At 36.0% G+C, this 23,516-nt stretch overlaps 7 protein-coding genes across 8 annotated transcripts; 4 read left to right on the plus strand and 3 right to left on the minus strand.

Annotated features, from left to right (window-relative positions):
- Positions 1-98: 98 nt before the first annotated feature.
- On the minus strand, positions 99-1,845 carry LOC106443741 (centrosomal protein of 85 kDa-like). The gene is made up of 5 exons (XM_013885295.3): positions 1,502-1,845; positions 1,149-1,424; positions 662-919; positions 463-588; positions 99-381 (listed from the first exon to the last, which is right to left on the minus strand). The coding sequence occupies exons 1-5, from the start codon at positions 1,739-1,741 to the stop codon at positions 241-243; spliced, it is 1,041 nt and encodes a 346-aa protein (XP_013740749.2). The 5' UTR covers positions 1,742-1,845; the 3' UTR covers positions 99-240.
- A 3,137-nt stretch (positions 1,846-4,982) lies between these two features.
- LOC106438480 (putative RING-H2 finger protein ATL37) lies at positions 4,983-7,038 on the plus strand. The gene has a single exon (XM_013879647.3). It carries the CDS (start codon positions 5,772-5,774, stop codon positions 6,789-6,791), a length of 1,020 nt encoding a protein of 339 aa, XP_013735101.2. The 5' UTR covers positions 4,983-5,771; the 3' UTR covers positions 6,792-7,038.
- LOC106438479 (DNA mismatch repair protein MLH1) lies at positions 6,789-10,733 on the minus strand. Its single transcript, XM_013879646.3, has 16 exons — positions 10,379-10,733; positions 10,129-10,301; positions 9,972-10,044; positions 9,766-9,900; positions 9,475-9,685; positions 9,230-9,378; positions 8,985-9,083; positions 8,827-8,896; positions 8,556-8,691; positions 8,369-8,463; positions 8,169-8,277; positions 7,891-8,056; positions 7,624-7,785; positions 7,368-7,530; positions 7,126-7,289; positions 6,789-7,000 (listed from the first exon to the last, which is right to left on the minus strand). The coding sequence occupies exons 1-16, from the start codon at positions 10,676-10,678 to the stop codon at positions 6,956-6,958; spliced, it is 2,250 nt and encodes a 749-aa protein (XP_013735100.2). The 5' UTR covers positions 10,679-10,733; the 3' UTR covers positions 6,789-6,955.
- Positions 10,734-14,264: 3,531 nt separating this feature from the next.
- LOC106438481 (patellin-5) lies at positions 14,265-16,941 on the plus strand. Of its 2 annotated transcripts, XM_048776000.1 has the most exons (5): positions 14,265-15,877; positions 15,949-16,073; positions 16,161-16,311; positions 16,406-16,679; positions 16,715-16,941. In XM_048776000.1, exons 1-4 carry the CDS (start codon positions 14,348-14,350, stop codon positions 16,661-16,663), a joined length of 2,064 nt encoding a protein of 687 aa, XP_048631957.1. In that variant the 5' UTR covers positions 14,265-14,347; the 3' UTR covers positions 16,664-16,679; positions 16,715-16,941. The 2 variants fall into 2 exon arrangements, with proteins under 2 accessions (XP_048631957.1, XP_013735102.2); XM_013879648.3 differs by having other exon boundaries at positions 16,406-16,941.
- Positions 16,942-17,541: 600 nt separating this feature from the next.
- Positions 17,542-18,256, minus strand: LOC106441974. The gene has a single exon (XM_013883717.3). The coding sequence runs from the start codon at positions 18,048-18,050 to the stop codon at positions 17,682-17,684; it is 369 nt and encodes a 122-aa protein (XP_013739171.3). The 5' UTR covers positions 18,051-18,256; the 3' UTR covers positions 17,542-17,681.
- A 250-nt stretch (positions 18,257-18,506) lies between these two features.
- LOC125606908 (serine/threonine-protein kinase ZRK1-like) lies at positions 18,507-20,033 on the plus strand. The gene has a single exon (XM_048776001.1). The coding sequence runs from the start codon at positions 18,702-18,704 to the stop codon at positions 19,758-19,760; it is 1,059 nt and encodes a 352-aa protein (XP_048631958.1). The 5' UTR covers positions 18,507-18,701; the 3' UTR covers positions 19,761-20,033.
- Positions 20,034-21,792: 1,759 nt separating this feature from the next.
- LOC106435667 (protein GID8 homolog) lies at positions 21,793-23,333 on the plus strand. The gene is made up of 6 exons (XM_048776002.1): positions 21,793-21,945; positions 22,194-22,356; positions 22,422-22,534; positions 22,605-22,718; positions 22,786-22,936; positions 23,027-23,333. Exons 2-6 carry the CDS (start codon positions 22,200-22,202, stop codon positions 23,149-23,151), a joined length of 660 nt encoding a protein of 219 aa, XP_048631959.1. The 5' UTR covers positions 21,793-21,945; positions 22,194-22,199; the 3' UTR covers positions 23,152-23,333.
- The last annotated feature ends 183 nt before the right edge of the window (positions 23,334-23,516 follow it).

Genomic DNA, 23,516 nt, shown 5'->3' on the forward strand with positions numbered 1-23,516 from the left:
AGCTACATTTTATAATCTGAAATACTAATTTGTTTATTTCATCTAGAAAACTTCTATTTTTGTTTGCAATTTCTCACATAATAACAAATGCATAACTGTTAGAAACAAAAAGAGCATTGTGTTAGAAACAAGCCATTAATTCTTCTTTTCTACAATGTTAGGACACAATGTAATCCGAATCAGGTTTTTTTCCTCTTCCTACAAGACACACACATTGATAATACAGAGACATGTATTTCATCACTTCATGTTCATCCTAGAATCTGCTGAGTTATCCCACACAGGTGTGAGAGGCTTCCTGCTAATTTCTGGACTGCCGCTAAACTCAAGCATCTTCTCGATTGGGCTGCTCATCATCTTTGGACATCTTCTCTTGTTTGACTGTAATACAATAACAGTCTCTAAGTTAGATCAAATAAAAGCCATGTTTAAGAACATTCCATAGCTGCTTTTCATTTTTACCTTAGTAGATGCGCTTTTGTGGCTTGTCTCAGAAGAACCAAGAGGGCTTTGCTGCTGCTGCTGCTGCCTTAACAACTTGCGATTTTCTTTATCCAGCTTTCGGTTTTGTATGCTCACAAGTTCTGCCTGTTTATAAGTTAAGTGGAATGCTTTCAGAAAAAAAGAAGAATAAAGAGTGTTGTTGTTTTATTTATATTACCTCTTGCTCGGCTTTAGCGAGATTCTGGATGATGCATTCCCTTTCTTTTTCAAATTTCTTTGCCACCGAAACTAAAGACAGAACCTTTTGCGTTGAAGGCTTTAACCGATCCCATTTGCTCAACAAGGCTTGGCAGGATTGGTCTTGAACGTTTGCCTCTAAGAACAGACGCCCGATGGTATTTTCATCTTTGCTTATGAGTGATCCCAGAACTGAATCAAGTAAATCTTCTTCTTGTGGTGAGCAGTTGTTATCAACCTTTTGAGGGGGAAAAAATGAAAACACATTAAGGTTAAAGTTGATGAAGAACACAAAGACGTTATATTTTGAGCTGAAAAGATATGAAGTAAAAGCTATGAACACTAATCAAGAATTGAACAAACAATCACTGAAGAATCAAAGACAAACCTTACAGGTTTCAACAATGCAAGATCAGTAAGTGCCAAAAAAGCAAACTAATTTACTTAATACGAATAAAAATTCTTACTTGCTCAATCCCAATTTGTCGTTGCTTACAAAGCTGCAATTCCTCAGACATTCTAGCAACTTCCTCTTCCAATTCACGAACTCTAGCTTCTGCATCTCTCGCCCTCTCATCCGATTCGTTCCCGAACTCCATCAAGGCGTCACGGTCTTGATGATAAAGCAAGCACTCTCTTTCCCATTTCTTACACTGCCTCAACAAGTTTCCGCATTCCTCCGCCAGTTTCTGGTTCTCCTCCACGAACTTCTTCAACGCCTGTGCGTTCATACTCGCTTCCGACTAAAAAAAGATCAGATCTTTAGTCAGTTACAATCTACTACAAACGAAATAAAGAAAACCCCGAACGAGTTACTAACCCTAACTCGGTCTAGCACTTGGTCTTTCTCCTTTGATCTGGAGAGGAGAGCCAGGTACTGATCTCGGAGACGGCGCTGTGATTCTTCAGCCGTAAGAAGCTTCTTTTGGAGAGATTCGATTGAGATGGGAAGTCCTAAGGAGTGATCGATGGTGTCTTTGATGTAGTCGTCGACTTCTGGCGAGAGATTCATTCTCCTCCTCGTTTCTGTTTCGTCTGAATCGATTCTCTCGCTTCTCATGGTCAGTTTTCAAGAACAAGAAACGAATTAAGAATGAGAGCTGAGGATTTGGCAAGAAAGCACACTGAGGAAAATTGCAGAGAGAGAGAAGTGAGGGTGGATTCAAAATGAAGTAGCCGTTACAACTTGTAATAATTGAAATCTTTATGACACGTGGCAAGTTATTATTGCTGAGGAATTTGGCTCCTATCGCAATCTTTTTTTTTGCCCAAAATATAATTTTATTAATGATCAAAGTAATCGTTTGACATCCCTTATAAATTCGGGAACATAACTGTAATAATGGAAAAAGGAAAATGATGGTATGACTTGTTTTGCAAGGATGTCTGCACATAGGTTTGAATTTCTGTTTGTCCAACAGAACTTGATCTCCTCAAACTTTGTTGCCCATCTCCAAATATCTCGGATCCAGTTCGTAACATCTATGTTTGTAGTCTCTCCATTGGCCAATTTCGTTACATTAATATTATCTCCTTCAAAGATAACATGTCTGTATCCTTTGTTCCAGCAGTTCATCATTGCAAGTAGTAAGGCTTGTAATTCTCCTTTTAAAACTGTTTTTGGTTGTTGATTTGAAGCGTGGGCCGCTCCTTTGAAAATCCCCACCGAGTAACCCTAAAATTATTTTTGCTGCGCCTTACTATCTTTAAGGCTACAACATGGGGAAGCTATTTATTACATATTGTTGTCTTAACTAGCTATTCATTTGAGTTTTCCTCCGTACTACACTTTGTTTCAAATAATGTAGGTGGGGATACCATTGAATACATAGATGATTTGTATGAAAAGATCTAAATATAATGTAAACACTTACTTAAACTGAATTTCTTTGATAATTTGTCTTTTCAAATCAGCAAATCGTTAAAAACGAATCAAAGAGGGATGAAAAAGATAGGTGTGATTACCATATTGTATTAAAATTTGGATTTTTCTGGAAGAGAGCTCCAAAGTTTTTATTAAATTAAGCGATTTAGAAATTTCACTATATTGAACTATATAATACGGTAAAAAGACATATATGGCTTGGAAAATGATAAATGACTGATCTAAAGTGCAGATTTCACTTGTGTGTAGGTGGGTTAGGAACGATGCGAGCGCAAATTTCCTTGAGGTAAGGTGGGAAGAATGGGTTCAGTGGAAACATTTGAGGCCAACAATTTGCATCTAAGGATGAGAACACCTTGCAACACGGGGCTTCAAGATTTTCAAATTTGCCAGAAAGAATTGAATTGGATATTTGGAGCACACATCCCTCGACATTGAAAAGAGACGACCAACATTTTACCAAATCAATAGGTAAACCCAGAGGAAAAAGTGCAGGTATTGTTGCTGGGGGTTGCACTTGAGCTACTCTTTCAGTGGCAAAAGTTACAGCCCAAAGAGATGCAAGTAAGATCATCGAGAAAGAAACTTTGCTTCCCATTTTTCTCATCAATATTTTCACAATTTTTTTTGTTTATTTTTTTTAGAGTTTTAGATACTTGAATGATATTAGGTGTTGAAAGAATCTTAATATTTATATGATTAGAAAGGAAATTTTTTTATTAAATATATCAAAGAGTTACCTATGTGTAATTACTCCCTCCGTTTCGATTTAATTGTCGCTGTAAAGAAAAAATTTCGTTTCAAAATAAGTGTCGTTTTAGAGTTTCAATGAAAATTTTATTAATAAAATTCTCCACTTTATTTTTGATTGGTTGAAAAATGGTTAAGTGTATATGTAATTGTGTTTTTGTTTTGGAAATATACAAAATCATATGTTTTCTTAGTCCATGTGCATAAACCTAGAATTACAATTAAAATGAAACGGAGGGAGTAGTATTTATTCGAATTGTAACTCCATGCAGGTTTATGAAACATTTTTTCTTATATTATGCTGAAATAAATGACTAACGCATGGGAGTTATCATTACGGAGATAAAATTATGCGAAAGTTGGTATTGTGTTTTGGGACCCATTTAATTTTCAGTTTTTTTTGTTTACATTTTTTCTTCATAATCAAAATTTATAAATTAATGTTCCCAATCAGCGAATCAAAAATATTCATACAACTCACAGAGATTGATCTCCAAAATTGAAACAAGGAATTTCAAGACCCTAGATGATTTGTTGGCAATACTTCTTCACAATTTTCTACCGCTACCAACAAACTTTAGACCATGATTATCGCAAGGGGTCATTAAGTTTTTTTTTCTAAAAAAAAAAATAATCGCGGGCCGCTACGTATCGTTGGGGCCTGCAAACAGTGCCAAACCCCCCAGTTACCGATCCTTATTTAGTGATTTTGGGGAGTGGTTTTTAAATTTTTGTGGGACCTACGCGTCAGTGAAACCCACATTTTGTCAAAAAACCTTCCTAAGAACCTTGGGATGTTCATGCTCTTAACATTGTTCTTCGTGTGCCAACCGCTATAAGCCATTGCATTTTTACGCAACAACTTTATAACTCGGGATTATCCTACAAATATTGGTAATATATTTTAGTTACAATAAATGCAAATCAAAGGATCACAAGTCAACCGAAAAACCCTAAATCCTTATTGCCAATTCATCAAATATGCCAAATTGAAGCTCTTGCCGATTTCTTTTTCAATCCTTAATCAGAAGTTATTTTTAGTTTTTCTTATTGTCTCTTGATGTAAAAAAGTTATCAATTCGAATTTGCAATTCAGACAGCTTATTTAGGAAGTCTGAATCTGACCTTTTTTTTTATTTGTATCCCATCCAGTTCGGTGTTACGTTTTACCCAATAGGTTGGTGAAAAAAAGTTATGATTTTTATGGATAATTTTTAAAATCGGGCAGTACTGCACTCTATATACAACAAAAATACATAAACACACTAACTAACTAAAACTCTCTGCTTTTTACTTTCTCTTCCTATCCCTCTCTACTCTCTCAATCTTTCTCCCAAAATTTAATTTCTATTTTTTGGTTATTTGGCAAATAAGCCATTTTAAAATTTGCATATAATTTTTGGTTGGGTTATATAATACTCCCTCTGTTTTTTTATATATGACGTTTTAGAAGAATTTTTTTGTTCCATATTATTTGACGTTTTCAATTTTCTATGTAAAATTTATTACTAATTAATGTTATATGACCAATGATATTATACTTTCTATTTTATTATTGGTTAAATTGTGGTTAGATAAACAATTAATGATGTTTTTGTTTAGAAATTAAATGTTTTTTAATCTATGTGCACAATCATAAAACATTATATATAAAAAAAAACGGAGGGAGTAGTATTATTAAATTTTAGGTTACACAACTGTTATTAAACCATTTTCTATTTAAAATAAATGATAAATAAATTTTGTTTGAGATGGAGAATATTTAAAATGCGTTTTCATTTCGAGGTGTGCATTGTTCTTTGTGCAACATAGCTGAGAACTCAAGCCTTTTTTCAAAAAAAAAAAAAAACATAGCTGAGAACTCTTATACTTCCTATGATTTTTGTTGAGATATTGCTCCTCTCATTTCCAGTATTGGTGGTTGGGTTAAGTGCGCTTCAAATGAAAGGCAATTAACTCGTTGCGATACCAATTTATTTCCTCCGTCGAACGATTCAACTATTTTGTAAACCTTTGGTAAATCCTTAACGGGAATTGGTAAGGGTTGTATTATTTTACTTTGTTTTAATTCATTTTTGCTATAAACTGTTGTATGTATAAAAAAATTTAGATCCTTTTTAAAAAGAAAATTTTTGAAGTAGGATTAGGATTAGGCCAAAAACTCTCCGAAAAGGTCTTTATGCGTAGTCAACAAGTTAATAGATGGAACGAGTGAACTCGTACTTGTTTGACGTCTACGGTGAACCCATGGAATCCTTCAAAGTCAGCGACCAAAACAAATCTACTTAATCAAATCTAATTCAATATTTGTTGTCGTGACGGGCAGATCTTATTGATCCACCAATCATAATCGTCTAGTAGTATTTTTTTTTTTTGGGTCAAAAATCGTCTAGTAGTATAACGACTTCTTTATCTCGCTCTACACGGAAACATGGAGCTCAAGTGATCCAACATTATGACTATCTTCAGGAGAGATCTCAGCCATAGGTTCGTTTTATGTGTTTTATTACCGCTTTTCATTTTCCAATTCCTGCCTAACGCAACCTGCCAGCAACAGTCAGAATCCAAAGCCAGGGCGGAATCAGTAATTGGGATCGTTTTGCTTTCTATGTTCCTATTATGTATAGTCGGTTGCTGCTTCTTCTACGCATGCCAGAGTGCAGAGGTTGAGTCGGGAAGCCGTCAAGTGCTGCACACTAGAGCAAGGCATGGGCTCGACAAGGACATCATCGAGTCCTTCCCATTTTTCCTTTACTCAGAGATTAAAGGGCTCAAGATAGGCAAAGGCGGAGTGGAATGTGCAATTTGTCTAAACGAGTTTGATGATGAAGAAACGCTACGTTGGATGCCTCCTTGTAGTCACACTTTCCATGCTAGCTGCATCGATGTATGGCTCTCTTCTTGGTCCACATGTCCGGTCTGTCGTGTAAATCTGTCTCTGAAACCTGGTGAGAGCTTTCCATATCCGAGCATGGATCTTGAAACGGGAAACGTACAGAGAGGTGTTCAAGAATCCCCCGACGATATAAGCTTGACAGGTAACAACACTTCAAATTATACAACACCTCGATCGAGATCTACAGGGTTATTGTCTAGCTGGCGTATGGCTGAGATGTTCGTCCCTAGATCTCATTCGACGGGACGTTCAGTGGTTCAAATTGGCGAGAATCTAGACCGATTCACACTGCAGTTACCCGATGAGGTGCAAAGACAATTGGCTAGCTTGCATCCGACAAGGAAAAGCCACATGGCCTTACCTGAAGCCAGGAGTTCGAGACAGGGCTACAGGAGCGGCAGCGTTGGAAGCGAGAGTAGCAGTTTCTCTCAGGGACGACAAACATTTCGGCGGGCCCTATCTATGTCATTCTCTTCTGGTAGGTCCACACTTGGCAAGCACGTCCGAGAGACTTCCCAAACGAAGGACAAAGATTCTGGTGAACGGTCGTTTGAACGCCTCATGCCAGAGAAGGTCTAACAGATAATCTATCTACTTTTTTTTTCTTCAATGGATAAAACTAAGTCACAAGTCTGATGATTATGGTTGATATCATCCATGCGTGCCACAGATTGGTTTAACCATAAACTGGTTCTAGTACTTTATAAGAGTCTGTAAACATAGTTAGCACAAATGGAATTGGATTAGCACCGTTCGAAGATCTTGTACAGCTTTTCAAGGGATGCTACCTGCAAAAGAGTTAAAAAAAAACAATGTGCTTAATGTCTTTGTGAGATTTGATTTTCTAGACAAAGGTTTTGGACTTTTATGTTAACATGTGAAATTTATATTGGTAATTAGCAAAAATGGTAACCTTAACAAAAGTCCCATTTGAAGCCATGGAGGCTGGTGGCTTTAAGAACAATCTCATAGACGGAAACAGCACATGTTGGATTGACCATTCACGTTGCGCCCATGCGGTTTCAGCATCTGAGAGAAGGTCTTGGTCAAGAACTGACTCCATCTCGACGTTACCCCCTGCAACAGTTTAATGTAAAAATTAGATTCTCACTTCCTTCTCATATGCAGAAAACCAAAAGCAAAAAGGTAAAATACCTAAAGCTGGATTCTCCTGAGAGCTCTTCTCACTTGTCTTAGTATAATAAAACCGAACACCGTCACCAGATGGATTTGGCAAAAGAGGAGGATGCATGGCGTAAAAATTCCCAATAGCTGCAGAAACTCCTTGAAAGCAAGCCTTCTCATCTTCCCATTCAACCTAAATAGCACGTTAGGGAGACATTAGAACCCACCCACCGTTCCTCTGATCAGTAACATTACTGTAGAAGCTCTTTGATTCAGAAGTACTCACATCATTTCCCAAGCATAGTAAAAACTCAGGAACACGATCCATGTCAGGTGTATACTGGTCGAGTATGACAGGAAGCCGTGACAAATTCCCATCGGAATCAATGAACACGCTGAAATACTCCTCTAACATCTCTACCTTTTCCATAAGGAGTTCTGTATTCATCTATACATTAAAACGAAACAAGTTAACCAAATCCATAGGCAAACATTACAGCCTCATGAACTTGTTACAAGTTGAGTAGAAGGCGATGCAGAGGGAAGAACTTACTTCAGCGATTCTTTCTTTCAGATGATCTTTTTCGTTATTTTCAGGATCTAGATCCTCCTCTTGCAGAGCCAACAATATCAACTCAGACAGAGGGGCTGGATCGCTAAGCTGTATTGCATTAAAATGAGCAAAACGACGAAGAGTTTGCTGATACATGAGCTCTTTGCTGCAAAATCCAATAAGATGGTATACGGTATGAGCTTTAATACACTTCATATAGACTCTCTATATTGACAAGGTAGAATATCCTCCAACGATTTAAGACTCAAGAATAATACCTGAGGTTCACAACATTTGCTAGATATAGATGTGTTTGATACTGAACTAATGCGAAAACATCATCTGCCATTCCAACATATGTGCAATTCCTAACAGTCTCCAGCAAACCTAACAGAGTACAAATTCAAGAGAAGCGGTTACAAGGATTGGTTTACAAGAAGTTTATGTTTAGAAGAGCAAAAAATGCCAAGCAAGCAACCTGGATGGCAGCAACCGTCAACTCCAGAAAGAAGTTCCTGGACACTAGAAAGATCAGCCGTTTCCTTTGGGTTTCTTCTTTGTCTTATAGAAGACCTGCAAGACAAATAATAGTATCACACACCAATAAAACAAGCTCAAATTTTGTTGATATGAAACTACATATGTTGTATCAGGTAAGGTCGTACCTTACTGCACTCAAGCTAGAAACCGTGTCAGGTAGATTATGGGGCTTAGGTTGCAAAAACGCATGTAGCCTTCCAGCTGGATCAGATGAATCCGTTCTCACCATTTTATGCACAGGAACTTTCGGTGTTTTTTGTCCTAGTTAAATAGAAGAGTACAAGTTATTCTATGAAAAAGAGACAAAAGAGTATGCAACGGGAAAGGACAAAAGAGTATGCAACGGGAAAGGTTTTAGGCAATAAAGGTATTGAACGCAGCCAAATAATTCAGTACCAGAAGGCAGCGGAGAAACTGGAGTATCACTTCTCGAGGATTTCAACGTAGATTGAATGTATTCCACTTTCTGTAGCATTTAAAGGAACAAAACTATCTAATAAATGTTCTTAATCTCCAACAAAAATATTGCTTGAAGTTTTTTTTGCAACGCATACCTGCTCTTGAAACGTCCTAGTATCATTTGTGTTCCTCAGTTTCAGTTCAACCTCTGACTGTATCATCTCGATCATGATTTCCTGGTTTAAAAGGCTTACCTGCGCTGGACCAAAACCATTTATCATTTGATGCATAAATAAGGAATTCGTGTTAAAAGCAAGTTAAGTAGTAAAAACACAATCTTATCATAGAAATAGTTGGACACATATACATGAATCTTAAGCAGCTGTCTCAAAGCAATTACCTCTTTTTTTGTTGGGTGAATATTGATATCAACATGCTCCCGTGGCAAATTGATCGACATGTAGACAAAAGGTTTCGATGCTTTTGGTAATGTTGCAGCATAAACAATCTCAATGGCTCTTTTTAAAGCTGAACATTCCACCAACCTATCTGTTGCAATCAATAATCTAAGTGTCACAAAGGATTATCTAGCAGTGATAAATCAGATATAGCTTTTCAGTTCTATTGAGGAAAGAAAGCCCTCACCATTAATGAAAAGCACCAAAATGGTCTTCTTAGCAACATAATTCGAATTGGACACAAAACCTTCCATATCAAAAGCACAACCGGAGGATTCACCAGAGGAGACTTCTACTTTAATCAAGCTTTTCGCAACTGACACACCGTAAACTGATCTGATAGAATCAAGCCTTGAAGACGACACGACAGAGTGAACATCAGCCTTGACAGCTCCATGCTGGCGAGAAAGCAATCATTAAAAAAAAAAGCCAAGCTTCCAAGAAGGTAAGATTAGTTTTGTTAGTAAGTATTACAAACCTTTCGACAAGAGAAGCTAACGTTATTGTGATGAATGGCCATCCGGCTCAGCAAATCAACTATTTTTCCATAATCATCAGCAGAGTTCTGAAGTGTCTTCCTTCTAGCAATCATATTATAGAACAAATTCTCCACCTAAAACATAACAAAACTCAATAACAACAAACCAAAGTTACTCTTTGTTCAACCAATTTGATAAAACTAACCATTATCTGCGTTCCTTTGACAGCCGCACACGCCTTTGGCTCATGCTCCATCACACCATCTCTGTAAGACACTCTGAAACAGAAATTGCAAATATATAATTGATTAACAAATATTGAGCAGAACAAAACATATCTTTAACAAATCAAAGTTCCAGACCTGTGACCATGAATCTGGCCTTTGGTGATAGTGGTGACAGTAACATGAGCAACATAAGTCATACTAGCAAGCGCCTCTCCTCTAAAACCCATCGAACTAAGAGAGAACAAATCTTCATACTTGCTCAGCTTCGACGTCGTATGCCTCTCGCATAGAATCGGCAAGTCTTCACGCTACAATACGAAAATAACAATTGAATCATTTTTGCTCCACATCGACAACGTTGATATTCAGAGTGAAGAATCTTTACTCTAATGCCGTGGCCATCGTCCGAGACTTGAATTAGCTTCAAGCCACCGTCCTTAACAGTGACGCTTATGGAAGTTGAGTCGGCGTCGAGGCTATTCTCGACGAGCTCCTTAACCGCCGAAACTGGACGCTGGATTACTTCACCCGCTGCGATACGGTTTACCACTGACTCTTCTAGCCGTTGTATCTTCGGCGGGTCTCTCGGTGCAATTGACGTCGACGGAGACTCTTCTACATCCATCGACATGGCTGTTGACTCTTCCTCTTCCATCGCCACCGCAAGAGGCGAACAGTCCGTCATCTCTCCTCCGCTAAAAAACCTCGCGCCAGATACGAATTAGTGACGCTTAGAGTCTGCACATTGGGTCAAGGACGTCTTTAAAGCCCATTTATCCAAGTTTGGGTCTTTAGCCTAGTTAAAAATCCACTGAGCCAACGACGTCGTTTTAGTTGTCCCCCAGATACGACTTGGCGTTTGTAAGTGAACCAGATTTGATGTTTTCGCGAAATTTTTTTTACGGTTTTGGCGGGAATATTTGATTTTTGCAATTTTGGTAGAAAACATGTTTTTATAGTGTTGGCAGGAAATGCGATTTTACGATTTTGGTGGAAACCCAAAATTTAATTGTTTTGGTGAGAAACGTGATTTTGCAGTTTTGGGTAGAAAATCCAATTTTGATTTTTTAGCGGAAATTTTTAATTTTACGACTTTGGCGGAAAATCCGATTTTGCATATTTGAAAGGGAAATCCAATTTCGGGTTTTTTCGGGAAACATGATTTTACGATTTTGATGGGAAAACCCGATTTTAGAATTTTTCTAAAATAATTAATATAAACTAGTTGTTTTAAAATTTATATTAAAGGATACTTATGTCTTTTTGTTTTTGACATGCAAATGCTGCATCTAAACTCTACACTTTTGGCATCTTAATTATTTAGGTTTTGTAAATGGTGTGGATTTTGCATCCATGCATCATCTAGATGATAGTGCGATTGTGTCCAAACAACATTTGAATATTTACATCTACATACAACATCCAGCATAAAAAAAGGAACATGGCCATAGTGTTTCCTGGTTTACTTAGCTGTGATGGATTCCTATGAACCGATTCTGATTTCAATTTGACTCCCGGTTGGTTCTTTTTGGAAGCAAAATGAGTTTCACAACGATTTAAATTGGTCCCGGTTACAATACGTACGACGTGCCGTTGGGAACATGTCCCTACCAATATCTGACGTGAGGCTAAAGGAAAAGCAGTTTTCTGTTTAGTGCGCGGTAATATATTTGATTATGTGAAATTAAAAGTGAAACGAAAGACAGGTTCAGCTTTGTGACAAAAACAAAAGAGTTTTATTCTGATTTATAAGAGTTATTTGTGTACTGGAAATCTGATTTTCGGTAACAAACAAATATGTCTTTTTAAAAGTTCTAATTCCGGTTTGTAGCAGTTTTAATATTTTTTTTTTACTTTTGATCATATAATTACAAAAGAAAATTAATAAAATAACCCGATATATTTTAATAAACTATAAATAATATAACTTATCATGATCAATTTTTTTTGCTTAATATTCTTTAGTTTTATTATATGCTAGGGGTTTTCCTGCACCATATGCGATGATAAATTTTTTTAATTAAAATTATATTTAAAAACAAAATTTTATTGTTATTTTATATTTTAGTATGTTTTCTTATTTAAATATAAACTAGATTTTGACCCGCGCTTTCAAAGCGCGGATTTATTTTTGTTTTTTTTTTCAATTGACAAATATTTAGTAAATGTCACATTTTCATATATTTGTGTTTTATTTTATAAAAGACTTAAAAATTTTATCTTTATTTATCGTATTTCATTTTAAATGACTATTTATGTTAAAAAAATTAAACTTTATTTTTTTAATGAATTAAGTTGGTATAACTTTGATAAATTAATTTTATTATGGGGTTAATATTTTAATTAAAAAATTATATACTTTTAATAAAGATTTATACTTTTCAATAAAAAAATTCAATTATTTTTATGAATGCTTAAATTATATTAAGAAAAGAAAAAAATAATAATTAAGAATAGTTGAAAAAAAATATTTGAACTTGGACTCATTGGACCAAAGGAAAAAAAAAGTGAGAATTGAATCTGATTTTTTAATAGGCCCAAATGGCCCAAGAGAGATTTGATTTGGGCTGGATCCAAAAATAATGACCCAATATAAATTTGTTATTAATATTATTTAATTGTCCTTAATGAAACATGCAATGTTAGTAAAAAAAACATGCCATAAGGTAATTATGACAATAGGATTCCGCTTTAATAGTATAGATTTTGATTTAATTGAACCTAAAATTAAGATAAAATAAACTGTTTTGTTTATTTAAAATTATATTAAAAAATAAATATGTATATATTTAAATTTATAGTCTTAGATAAATTTTTATCTATTTCTTTTAGATAAAATATATTAAATCAACTTGTATAAAATTATAAGGGATTATAAAACAATTTGATATAAAAGTTGATTAATTATCAAAAAGTACAACTAAACTATATTTCTAAAATTTGTAGATATATAAAAAAAGCTAATAATATTACGATTAAAAATTATTTTTTTTAACAAAATGGTAAAAAAATGTTAATCTTTTTAATAATAAAATTGTATAATTATAAAACATAGAAAAAAATATTTAGAAAATTTTAAAATATTATTATATTTTATCATTATGTTATTTAAGGTCATATTTGAATAGGTTTATATTTTGATGATGATATATAATTTATTAGCCTACCCTAAAAAATTACTAATCATATATTTTTGGAAAGAGAGATGAAAGCTTTGGAAGAGAATAAAATAAAATTATGAAAATATATAAAATTAAAAAAATTAAAAATTAAAATCACATTTTAGTAAACTTCTGATGAAATCTAGTTAAAATTTATAGTTTAGTAGATTGAAATTGTAATAAAGTGAAAATATAATGTTTTATATTAGTTGATAAACGGCTGGAAATTGTAGCTATCCGATTTAAGTTAATCAAACGGCTATGAGTTATTCTTGATGTAATAACGTGAAAATATAATGTTTTATTGAATTAGTATAACGACTAACCACCACATGCGAGGGTTATGATGGCAAAAATGTTATTATTTCTACATGTGTCTAATTTGAGAAATAGAAATAATACTTTCAACTGGTAAATATTTTTTCATTTTATTATATTACGATTTCAATTAATAAGTTTGTTTATGATTAGACGAAAACAATTAGGAATTGGAGTTTACGAAATATTATTTTTCTCACATGCATAGTCACTTTTTAAACGGTCAAACTTATATTTTTGTTGTTGTTTGTTGATGTTTTTTTGACATCGTTGTTGTTATTATGTATATCAATGTGGAAAAATAGTTTGTAACTACCATTATGCTAGTAGCATATAGTAATTCTTATGTAACAATGTTAGTAGTATTTAGACAGAAATAATGTATGACAGCGTAGCCAATGTAATTTGCATGGTATTTATTATAATTGGTGCGTTAATAAACGTTATTTCGTTTGTAATGAGCAATCATGGAATATAACTTTTATCTACTAAATATATTTCCAGAAATGAAATTAGTGTTTTAATTTTCTGAAAAGGGAACAGAAGAATTTTGTAGAAACTTGTTACTAGTCTACTTGACCATTAATTAATTTAATAAAATATATTTTAGTTTCTGGTGGAAAAATGAATACCATTTATTTTGGTGGTTTCAAAAAGTTTAATAATTTAGATGTACCAGTGGTTACATTATTAATGTCTTTAAAGAAAGGATAAAGACATCTTTTACTTTATTGGAACAGCTTTTTGAGTTGTAATTTTGAGACGCATTGGATTCCTTGTTTGACCATTGTCTACCTGAAAAACCCGCTAACATTGAATATATCTCTCTGTCTTCTCTATCCCTTTCATCTTCTTTTCTCTATAAAATTAAAAAAATGCCTCAAGATTCTGCGACTACTACTACTACTACTTCTCCGCCGCCACCATCAACCGCAGTGAACTCGATGCCGAACGGTTCCCCTACCAATCCTTCCACTTCTCTGACGCAACCAGACTTTAAGGATGAAGATGAAAACCCAAAGCAACTAACTTTGGAACCAGAGCCAATTCAGCCGCCGCCGGTGACTCCGGAGCCAAATCCGCAGCCGAGCTCTGACCAAGATTCTCGGTTATCTTTAGTTCCGGAGCCGGAGGAGACCAACAACGCGGCGGAGGTGACAGAGCAGACTCACCAAGTCACGCCGGAGACAGCAACATTGGAGCAAGAAGGTCTCAAACACACGGCGGAGAATTCAGAAACGCCGGTGGCTACGGAGCCAAATACACAACGGAGTTCTGAGCAAGATTCTTCGTTGCTTTTAGTTCCGGAGCCCGAGGAGACCGACCACACCGCGGAGGATTCAAAGCAGCCTCACCAAGTGACGCCGGAGACGGTGGCTTCGGAGCCAGAAAGTCCCAAACACGTGGCGGAGGATTCAGAGCAGCCACGTCAAGTGATGCCGGAGAATGTGACTTCGGAGCCAGAGACGTCGCTGCTTGAGCTTTCGGAGCAAGGAGAGCCTAACCATAAGGTGGAGAATGATTCAGAGAAGCTGACACCGGAGACAGAACCAACGCAGAAGCTGATGTTAGAGCAGCGGAAAAAGTACACGGAGGTAGCAGACTGGACAGAGCCGGAACCACCAGACGCGGCGGTGTTAGAAGCTGCAGCGTCAGCCCCCGAGCCAAAGCAACCAGAGCCTCACAACCCTGAAGTCGCAGCTTCTTCCTTGAAAACAAGATCGTTGGCGGAGATGATGAACAGAGAAGAAGCCGAAGAGAAACCAAAGATTCAGATTCCTCATAGCCTCGGCTCCTTCAAGGAAGAAACCAACAGAATCTCCGACCTCTCGGACCACGAGTTAAACGCTCTTCACGAGCTCCGTCACCTCTTGCAAGAATCAACCACCATAGACTCCAGCAAAACCTTCATATGGGGTGTGCCACTTCTCAAAGACGACAGAAGCGACGTCGTTTTGCTCAAATTCTTGAGAGCCAGAGATTTCAAACCGCAAGAAGCTTACTCAATGCTCACCAAGACACTCCAGTGGAGAATGGAGTTCAACATCGAGGAGCTTCTCGACGAAAACCTCGGAGACCATTTAGACAAGGTTGTGTTCATGCAAGGACAAGACAGGGAGAATCATCCGGTCTGTTACAACGTCTACGGTGAGTTTCAGGACAAGGATCTTTATCAGAAGACGTTCTCGGACGAGGAGAAGAGAGACCGGTTCTTGAGGTGGAGGGTTCAGTTTCTTGAGAAGAGTATAAGAAAGCTAGATTTTGTGGCTGGTGGGGTTTCCACGATCTGTCAAGTAAACGATCTCAAGAACTCTCCAGGACCTGGCAAAACCGAGCTCAGGGTAGCCACTAAGCAAGCTCTTCATCTTCTTCAAGACAATTACCCTGAGTTTATCTCTAAACAGGTATATAAATCTTTTGTATTGACAGTCATGTTTATATGTGAGAATCTGATAATGTGGAATGTTGTCACCAGATATTCATCAACGTTCCATGGTGGTACCTTGCTTTCTATAGGATTATCAGCCCTTTCATGACCCAAAGGTCAAAGAGCAAACTCGTTTTCTCAGGTCCTTCAAGATCTGCAGAAACCCTTTTCAAGTAATTAATAAAAAATCTTTGAGCTTTTTTCTTCACATTGTTTCTATAACTATTGTTAAAGTCACTCTCTGTCTTTTGGTTTATTAGGTACATATCACCAGAACATGTCCCGGTTCAGTACGGTGGACTAAGTGTGGATAACTGCGACTGCAACTCGGATTTCACACATGAGGACACCGCCACTGAGATTACCGTTAAACCAACAACAAAACAAACCGTCGAGATTATTATTTACGAGGTGAGAGACTTTTTCTATGGGGACAATTTTATACAAATTTTACACTTATGCATGTGATTTGTTACAATTGTGCTTCGAATTATTTTGTCTGCAGAGATGCACCATCGTGTGGGAGATTAGAGTAGTGGGATGGGAGGTTATGTATGGAGCAGAGTTTGTGCCGGAGAACAAAGAAGGATACACAGTGATAATTCAGAAGCCGAGGAAGATGGCTTCAGGAGATGAACCGGTTGTGTCTCAAAGCTTCAAAGTTGGAGAAGTTGGCAAGATTTTACTAAGTGTGGATAACCCAACGTCCAACAAGAAAATTCTTATTTACAGGTTCAAGGTTAAGCCTTTGCCGTGTGAGTAACAAAAGTTGCATCTATCTTCAAGAGTAGTTGTCCAAAAAAAAAAAAAAAATCTTCAAGTGTTTCTTAGCTTAGAACTTGATCAAATGTTTGTTGGTTGTGTTTCTTTTTCTTCTTCTTCTATATGGCCGACATATGCGTGTGTTTCCTGTTTGTTAAATGCGTTTATTTTAGATTTGTATTTTGCTTTAGTATCTCTTTAATTTGCTTCCAAGGAGGATGATGTTTTGAGTAGTAAATGGCTTTTAAAGGATACATGCTTTTTTTTGTTGGTCAGGAATTAAGTGTCCAGTGCAGATTGTTAAGAAAAGAGTATGACAATGATTGCTGTAATTGCATCTTGCTAAATCCTTATAATTGCTTCTTGCTCAATCCTTATAATTGCTCCTCTGAATATTGCTTAGCATATATCAGCGGAATCTTAAACACAATCTCATCAGGGACTTCAAGCCAAGTGTAGCAAGCAGTTCCTCTTGTGGTTATTTAGAACAAAATTTGGATGCCACTGATGAAGACAAACAACAGTAAAATCAAAAGGGAAGATATCAAGGAGAGTGTTGAGAAAAAATTAAAGGGTAGTAAACAAACTGTGTCTTCTTCACATCGAAGTGGGATCATTAAAAAAAAAAACTCACATGTGATGTAAGTAATTAATATGATCAAATCCACACATACCAGATTACCAGTTATCAATCTCAAGTCATCACATTCAACAAGAGTAAAGAGTAAAAAAAGTATTTTAACTCGTAACGACCGATCCCCTTAAATAAATATAGTGTTACACGTAACTTTAAACTATAAAAACAACTAATTATAGAAACAAAACAAGATGAATGATAGAAGAGAATCACGTCATTTTTCTCTAATAGCTGAACAAAACAATCAAAATTGACTAATATCATTGATAATGATGGATATGCTATTGATAAATAGATGCAATCACCAATTAAGATTGATCTAATTGATATACATTCCTTTTATCTACAATTGCATTTTTTTTTCTGGAAAACAAACAAAAATCTAAGACAAAAGAGGAACCCTAATTGGATCGCTATCGCCGTCATATTCATCTCCACAATCGTAAATGGATCTAGCTTGATCCTCTAAGTATCTCTCAAGCAAACTACCTTCAATCTCAACTTCTTCCACTACAAGCTCGCCGAATCCTTCCTCACATCGCCGCAAATCATCTTCGCCTGCGGCGAGAACTTCCGTTACGACGGAGGAAGGTGGTGATTTCACGATTCGGCTGCGGAGGCGACTGAAGACCTCGACGGCACAGAGGAGAGGGATCGAAAGGCAGAGAAGAGGTAGAAGGATAGGCGAACAAAGTAGGAAGAAGACGAAGCGACTCAACCGTGTAGGGAGGAAGGATGCGGCGGTTAGCATGACGTCAGCGGAACGAAACGGCGGCGTTCATTTGTTTCGTGTTTTTGGGGTCCTACCGGGAAGCTTTGGCACATGACTTACTTTCTTAATCCAAAGACTTTTTTTCTTTTTTTTTTTGCTTTTATACATTCATTCAGTCTCTTGCCGACTTCCATGTTACCTTAAGTAATTTTAATATATTTTTTGGGCTGTCTCTCAAGTAATTTTCTGATGACCAAACATGTGCCTAACCCTTAAGTACTGTTTTTATAAATAAAAAAAAAGTACTGTTTTTATATTCTTTATATTTACATAGTTTGGGAAAATTAGTTGACAGAAGAACAACGATGATGAATACTTAAGGATAATAATCTGAAATGCCCGAAAACTTTATAAAACTTTTTTGAGGTGCCCCGGTTATAAAAAAATGAACTAGACTATGAACTGTGTTTAAAAGCACGAGCATATTTTTTAACAAAATCTAGTTTACAATATCATTTAGATTTTAACATTTTTGATGATTAATTTTTAACATTTTATTTTACTGCATTTTAAAAGTTGTCTGCTTTATTCATTTCACCGTAAGAAAAGGTCAAAGTTGTCTGCTTTATTCATTTCACCGTAAAAAGGCTCCTAGATACTTGCTGGAGGTAAACCAAACATCTTTTCACCATGGAATCAATGAAGACGCAGTATCTCAAATCTTGGTCTGGTAGAAAGAAGGAAAAGGAGAGGAAGAAGAGGTGGTTCTTGGAAAACGGAAGCCTCTTACTAGAAGAACTAATCTCTGACTCTAATGGTAAATCTATTCCTATACGCAGCTTTCCTTCCGACCAGATCCTTGAAGCCACTAATAACTTTGATTCAAGTTGTTTTGTCTCGGAAGATGCGTACTATAAATGGTACAGAGGTGATATAGAAGACAGATCTTATATGATCAAGAAGTTCTCCGAGGATAAAGTTACAGGACACAGAGTTGAAGAGGTTTACAATGATATTGTCTTGTCTGCTCGAATGAGCAATCACAACAACTTTCTAAAACTATTAGGATGCTCCCTCGAGTTTCCTTTTCCGGTTCTTGTTTTTGAATTCGCTGGTAATGGAGTCTTGAATGAGAGAGGAGGTATTAGTGTTAACGGGGAAGATTCTTTGTTGCCTTGGGGTTTACGGTTAAAGATTGGGAAAGAGATTGCAAATGCTGTGACGTATCTTCACATGGCGTTCCCTAAGATCATCATACATAGAGATGTTAAGCCAATGCATGTTTTCTTGGACAGTAACTGGACCGTGAAGTTGTCTGATTTATCCTTCTCGATATCTCTCCCTGAAGGAAAAACAAGAATAGAAGCTGAAAGAATTATCGGAACGTTTGGGTACCTTGATCCGCTATACCATGCCACGAGTTTTGTGACTGAGTATACCGATGTGTACAGCTTTGGGATCTGTTTGTTGGTTCTTGTCACTGGTAAACCAGTTGTCATTGCTGGATCTGATGGAGATCCTCATGGTATTCTTAGCTATGTGGTAGGATTGTGGGAGAATGGGAAAGTCAATGAAGTACTTGATCCAATGATTGCTAAAGACATCACAAGTGTCCAGAAATCGCAGGTGGAAATGTGTGTTGGGCTGGCTTTGAGATGCTGCGAGGCGAGAGATGAATACAGACCAAAGATGATCCAAGTAGCTAAAGAACTCAAACTGATTGAGGCATTACTGAGAGATACTAGCTAGATCTAATGTTTGTTGCAGGCCCCTTTTATCCGTTAGGTTATCTGTAAAAACATGTTTCAGCTTCATATTTTCGTTGGTTACGTTATCAAAACGAAATACTTAAAAAAGTCTGAAAACAGAGATATTATTCAATAAACTAAGCTCTTAGACGATGCTTTGACAATTCCTACTGATTTGACTTCTTTGGCCATATCCATCATTGTAAGCAAGTCCTTTTAATAGGCCAGAGTCTGGAAAATGTTTCACTTGTAAAGATGCAGAGTTTAAAACTGAGTTTTGACGTATAGTTTGTACCAGCTGGAATTAATGCAGCAGAAACTGCTACTACGTGTAGTTCTAACCGATCAGTTTCCTTCTTGGCACTGAAAACAATATCTTTGAAATTATAAGATTGATTAGTATGTGAATCCATCTCCTCGGCTTTGAAATTTTAAGATTGATGGCTGGTCGGTCGACCCTCAGTGTGTATCCCAGCCTTAAGCAAGGCTTTATATGATGCAAATTTCTTAGGAATGCCTCATATCATCTTTTTGACCAATTCCTTTTGTCCTTATAGTTTTACATAGGACAATAGCGTCATTCTTTACTGAACTCAACTTTGAGTTGAAACTTGTGGTGGATACATATCTTCAGTCATCCTCAGATTTTTTAATTGAGAAGCCAACTAATCCAACCTTGTTCTGTTAACAGTGGCAGTTCCTTCGTAGTAGTTAACTAACACGTGTTCCATACGTCTTTTGCTGAAGAACATCCTTTAAAAAAGATCTTGAACTGATCAGGAATAGAATTGAAGAATTGACACTGTCTCCGACGAAGAGGAATCTGTCCAACCAAGTCATCATTCTAACCAATGAACTGATGCAACATCGCCTTAAGAAACTTAGTAAGCATTGAATTATAGCGGACGGCTTTGTGAGTCTGAATGTGCAACTTCAAATCCTGGTCTTAGCAAACTACACATACGATGGCAGTTCTTCTAGAATGGAGGGCATGGTTCAGTCCCAAGTTCAGGCGCCGATAAATTGTGTCGCTTACTACTTCGAGATTCGACCATTGTTCTGAACACATTAGAAATTCTTCCATGTAATGAGTTAAGCAACTCTGTTATGTACTCATGTGTCAATGATTGGATCACTTGTGCTAAACTCACTTTGAGTAACCTATGCAAGAATAGGGAACTTGGAACAATGAACCAAAAGTCTCAAAGGAACCGACTGTTTGTTCCAGAATAATTTCTAGACCTTTAATTGATAAAAAAAACAAATGAAGCATCTATACTATTATTTATAATTTTATTCATTTAGTTACCATAAATACTTATTTTTTTAACATTGTTTTAGTTGTCTGCCATATGATATTAATTGGTTATAGAGTTATTTTTAATTTATAAGTAGGTTAAAATACATTAAAATTTAAAATCGTTGACCAATGATATGATAACAAAAAATAAGATTTTACCCATGGGTAACATATAACCAAATATTACTTAAATGATTTCCTTTTTAAGAAAAAGTTACTTAAATGATTTTTCTAGTCCTTTTACCCTACTCCATAATTATTCGGTCGAATGAGAAAATAGATAATTTTTTAGGCAATTTTCTTGAATAGCCATTTTTAAGTTTTTTTTCAAAAAATAGTCGTTAAAATAAGAAAATGACTAAAATAGTTTTTTTTTGTTTTGAAAATTTTAATTTTGATTTTTTTATTTTTAAAAATTTGAAACCATATCTCCAAAACTTCGCCCCTTAACGCTAAACTCTAAGTTTAGATTAATTAACCTAAGGTAAAAATACATTTTTATTCTTTAATAAAACTTATTTCGATCATTTTTTTTATTAAGGAATATTTTTGTGATAAAAACTTAAAAATGATTATGCTAGGGAATTTTTCTAATTTGTTTTCCTGAATAGAAAATTGATGTAAAAAAAGATCTGGTTATTGCTTTTCTTTTTTTCTTATATGAATTAACAGATTATCAATGGCGGCATTTTAATGATGAAAGAATAAAAAAAAACACATAAAGAAAAAGAAAACATAAATGATTATATGTAGGAAATAGTACGAGAGATGGACATATAAATTGAGATTCGGGGCCGTCTCGGTTTATTAATTGTTCGGTTTATTTCCCTTCCAAATTTAATTTCGAAGGAACAATTCTCCTGGGGACTTTCCCTCTGTTTCCAAGGTAACATTTTCTCGGGAAAATTTATATTATTTTCTAGGAAAAGAACTCCCCGCGCTCTTTCTTTTCTTGAAACTAGGTCAAATCTTACTTTAGAAATTCATCTGGGTAGATCGATACTCTTGATTTCGTTGCCGTTCATGTGTGGTATCTAGGCGAGAGACTTTCTCGGGAACACACGTTTTCTTCACTGATTCGTTCGCTTCGTAGTATCGTATCGATGCAATTTTGGATTATTTTTTTGTGTCCAGGAAACGATGATGAAGATGGTAATTGATACGGAAGATTGGGAGGAGGAGATGAATACCGCACAAATCGTTAAGCCGTATATGGATAGGATTGTTATGGATTATCTTGTTAGTGAAGGAAAGTTAGAAGCGGCCCATGTATTCACGGAAGAATCTCTAACTCAGGGTAATGATTCAACATTTTTTCTAAGTTTCTTGAGTGTTTCTATTCTCACTTTGTTGTGTTATCAGCTCAAATACAGCTTGTGGATGAGCGAATTACCCAACGAGTTGCTATTGTGGAAGCCATCAAAGCTGGAGATCTCAATTTTGCTAAAGAGGAGCTGAGTGCTTTCAAGCCTGAGGTACACTGTGATTTGATCTGTGTTCTCTCATCAGTATTGTGGTTATAATCAAAACCTGAAACTTGTGCAGATACTGAGAAACTTCCATCTCCTTAAGCAACAGTTCATAGAACTTATCCGTGAGGAAAGACACAGTGATGCATTTGATTTTGCTCAGCTTCATCTGAAACCATTTCACGAGGATGTGTGTTTCTCATCTCCGTGTATTGTTTTTGATTATAGAGATCATAGTACTGACTGTTTTTATTCAGATGGCATTTTTAAAACAAGTGGAGGAAGTTATGTCTCTTCTCGTCTTTGAGAACATTTCAACATGTCCCGTGAAAGATTTTCTTGGCGAATCCCAATGGCTTAAGACAGCTAGTGAAGTAAATGCAGCAATTCTTAGCAGCTTCGGGAAAGGTAACTTTCTTTTTTCATTTCACTGTTTGATGTGTGTTCTCTTAGCACCTGTACCATGTTAACAAGTACGTTATGTTTGTGAATTAATAGGTCCCAAACTTCAACGCTTGCTGAAAAAGCTGACACTGAATCAGAAACAGTTGGATGAGAGAGCATATGAGTACCCACGTATGAGTGATATGTCCACTGGTGAGCTCATATACCCAGAAGAATGAAGAAACCAATCTGCCAGAGAAAACAACACCAATTTACACATTGCTACTACTATTTTTGGTTTGTTTGTATTAACCGGGTTACTTTGTTTTTTCTTCTCTGGTTATTTTCGGTATAGCTTTTATCACATACAACATCATTTGTACAAAGATCATTTTGAATCAACGAAACAAACAAAGAGATATTCTCTCTAACAACTCCGTATCTAGTGTTTGATTCAATGAACTTCTCCCACTTCATTCACAAATTTCGCCCACTCTTCAAATCGAGAAGACGTGGCCAACGAGGAAGAAGAATCTTATCAGGAGTTCTTTTTCACGTATGTAATCAATGTTTGAAGTGGAGATCAAGATCCAATTCATTTCAT

The sequence above is a fragment of the Brassica napus genome, chromosome A3 (assembly GCF_020379485.1).
Source record: "Brassica napus cultivar Da-Ae chromosome A3, Da-Ae, whole genome shotgun sequence".
NCBI lineage: Eukaryota > Viridiplantae > Streptophyta > Magnoliopsida > Brassicales > Brassicaceae > Brassica > Brassica napus.

Excerpts from the sequence above, each read along its gene's own strand:
- LOC106443741 (XM_013885295.3), bottom strand. The coding sequence starts at position 1,741 with ATGAGAAGCGAGAGAATCGATTCAGACGAAACAGAAACGAGGAGGAGA. Across the intron at positions 1,425-1,501 it reads AAGTGCTAGACCGAGTTAGG|TCGGAAGCGAGTATGAACGC; the intron begins GTTAGTAACTCG and ends ATCTTTTTTTAG. Across the intron at positions 382-462 it reads ACAAAAGCGCATCTACTAAG|TCAAACAAGAGAAGATGTCC; the intron begins GTAAAAATGAAA and ends ATTGTATTACAG.
- LOC106438480 (XM_013879647.3), top strand. The coding sequence starts at position 5,772 with ATGACTATCTTCAGGAGAGATCTCAGCCATAGGTTCGTTTTATGTGTT.
- LOC106438479 (XM_013879646.3), bottom strand. The coding sequence starts at position 10,678 with ATGACGGACTGTTCGCCTCTTGCGGTGGCGATGGAAGAGGAAGAGTCA. Across the intron at positions 10,045-10,128 it reads GGCCAGATTCATGGTCACAG|AGTGTCTTACAGAGATGGTG; the intron begins GTCTGGAACTTT and ends TTTCTGTTTCAG. Across the intron at positions 8,278-8,368 it reads TGACGGTTGCTGCCATCCAG|GTTTGCTGGAGACTGTTAGG; the intron begins GTTGCTTGCTTG and ends GTACTCTGTTAG.
- LOC106438481 (XM_013879648.3), top strand. The coding sequence starts at position 14,348 with ATGCCTCAAGATTCTGCGACTACTACTACTACTACTTCTCCGCCGCCA. Across the intron at positions 15,878-15,948 it reads CTGAGTTTATCTCTAAACAG|ATATTCATCAACGTTCCATG; the intron begins GTATATAAATCT and ends TGTTGTCACCAG. Across the intron at positions 16,312-16,405 it reads TCGAGATTATTATTTACGAG|AGATGCACCATCGTGTGGGA; the intron begins GTGAGAGACTTT and ends TTTTGTCTGCAG.
- LOC106441974 (XM_013883717.3), bottom strand. The coding sequence starts at position 18,050 with ATGCTAACCGCCGCATCCTTCCTCCCTACACGGTTGAGTCGCTTCGTC.
- LOC125606908 (XM_048776001.1), top strand. The coding sequence starts at position 18,702 with ATGGAATCAATGAAGACGCAGTATCTCAAATCTTGGTCTGGTAGAAAG.
- LOC106435667 (XM_048776002.1), top strand. The coding sequence starts at position 22,200 with ATGATGAAGATGGTAATTGATACGGAAGATTGGGAGGAGGAGATGAAT. Across the intron at positions 22,357-22,421 it reads GGAAGAATCTCTAACTCAGG|CTCAAATACAGCTTGTGGAT; the intron begins GTAATGATTCAA and ends TTGTGTTATCAG. Across the intron at positions 22,535-22,604 it reads TGAGTGCTTTCAAGCCTGAG|ATACTGAGAAACTTCCATCT; the intron begins GTACACTGTGAT and ends AAACTTGTGCAG.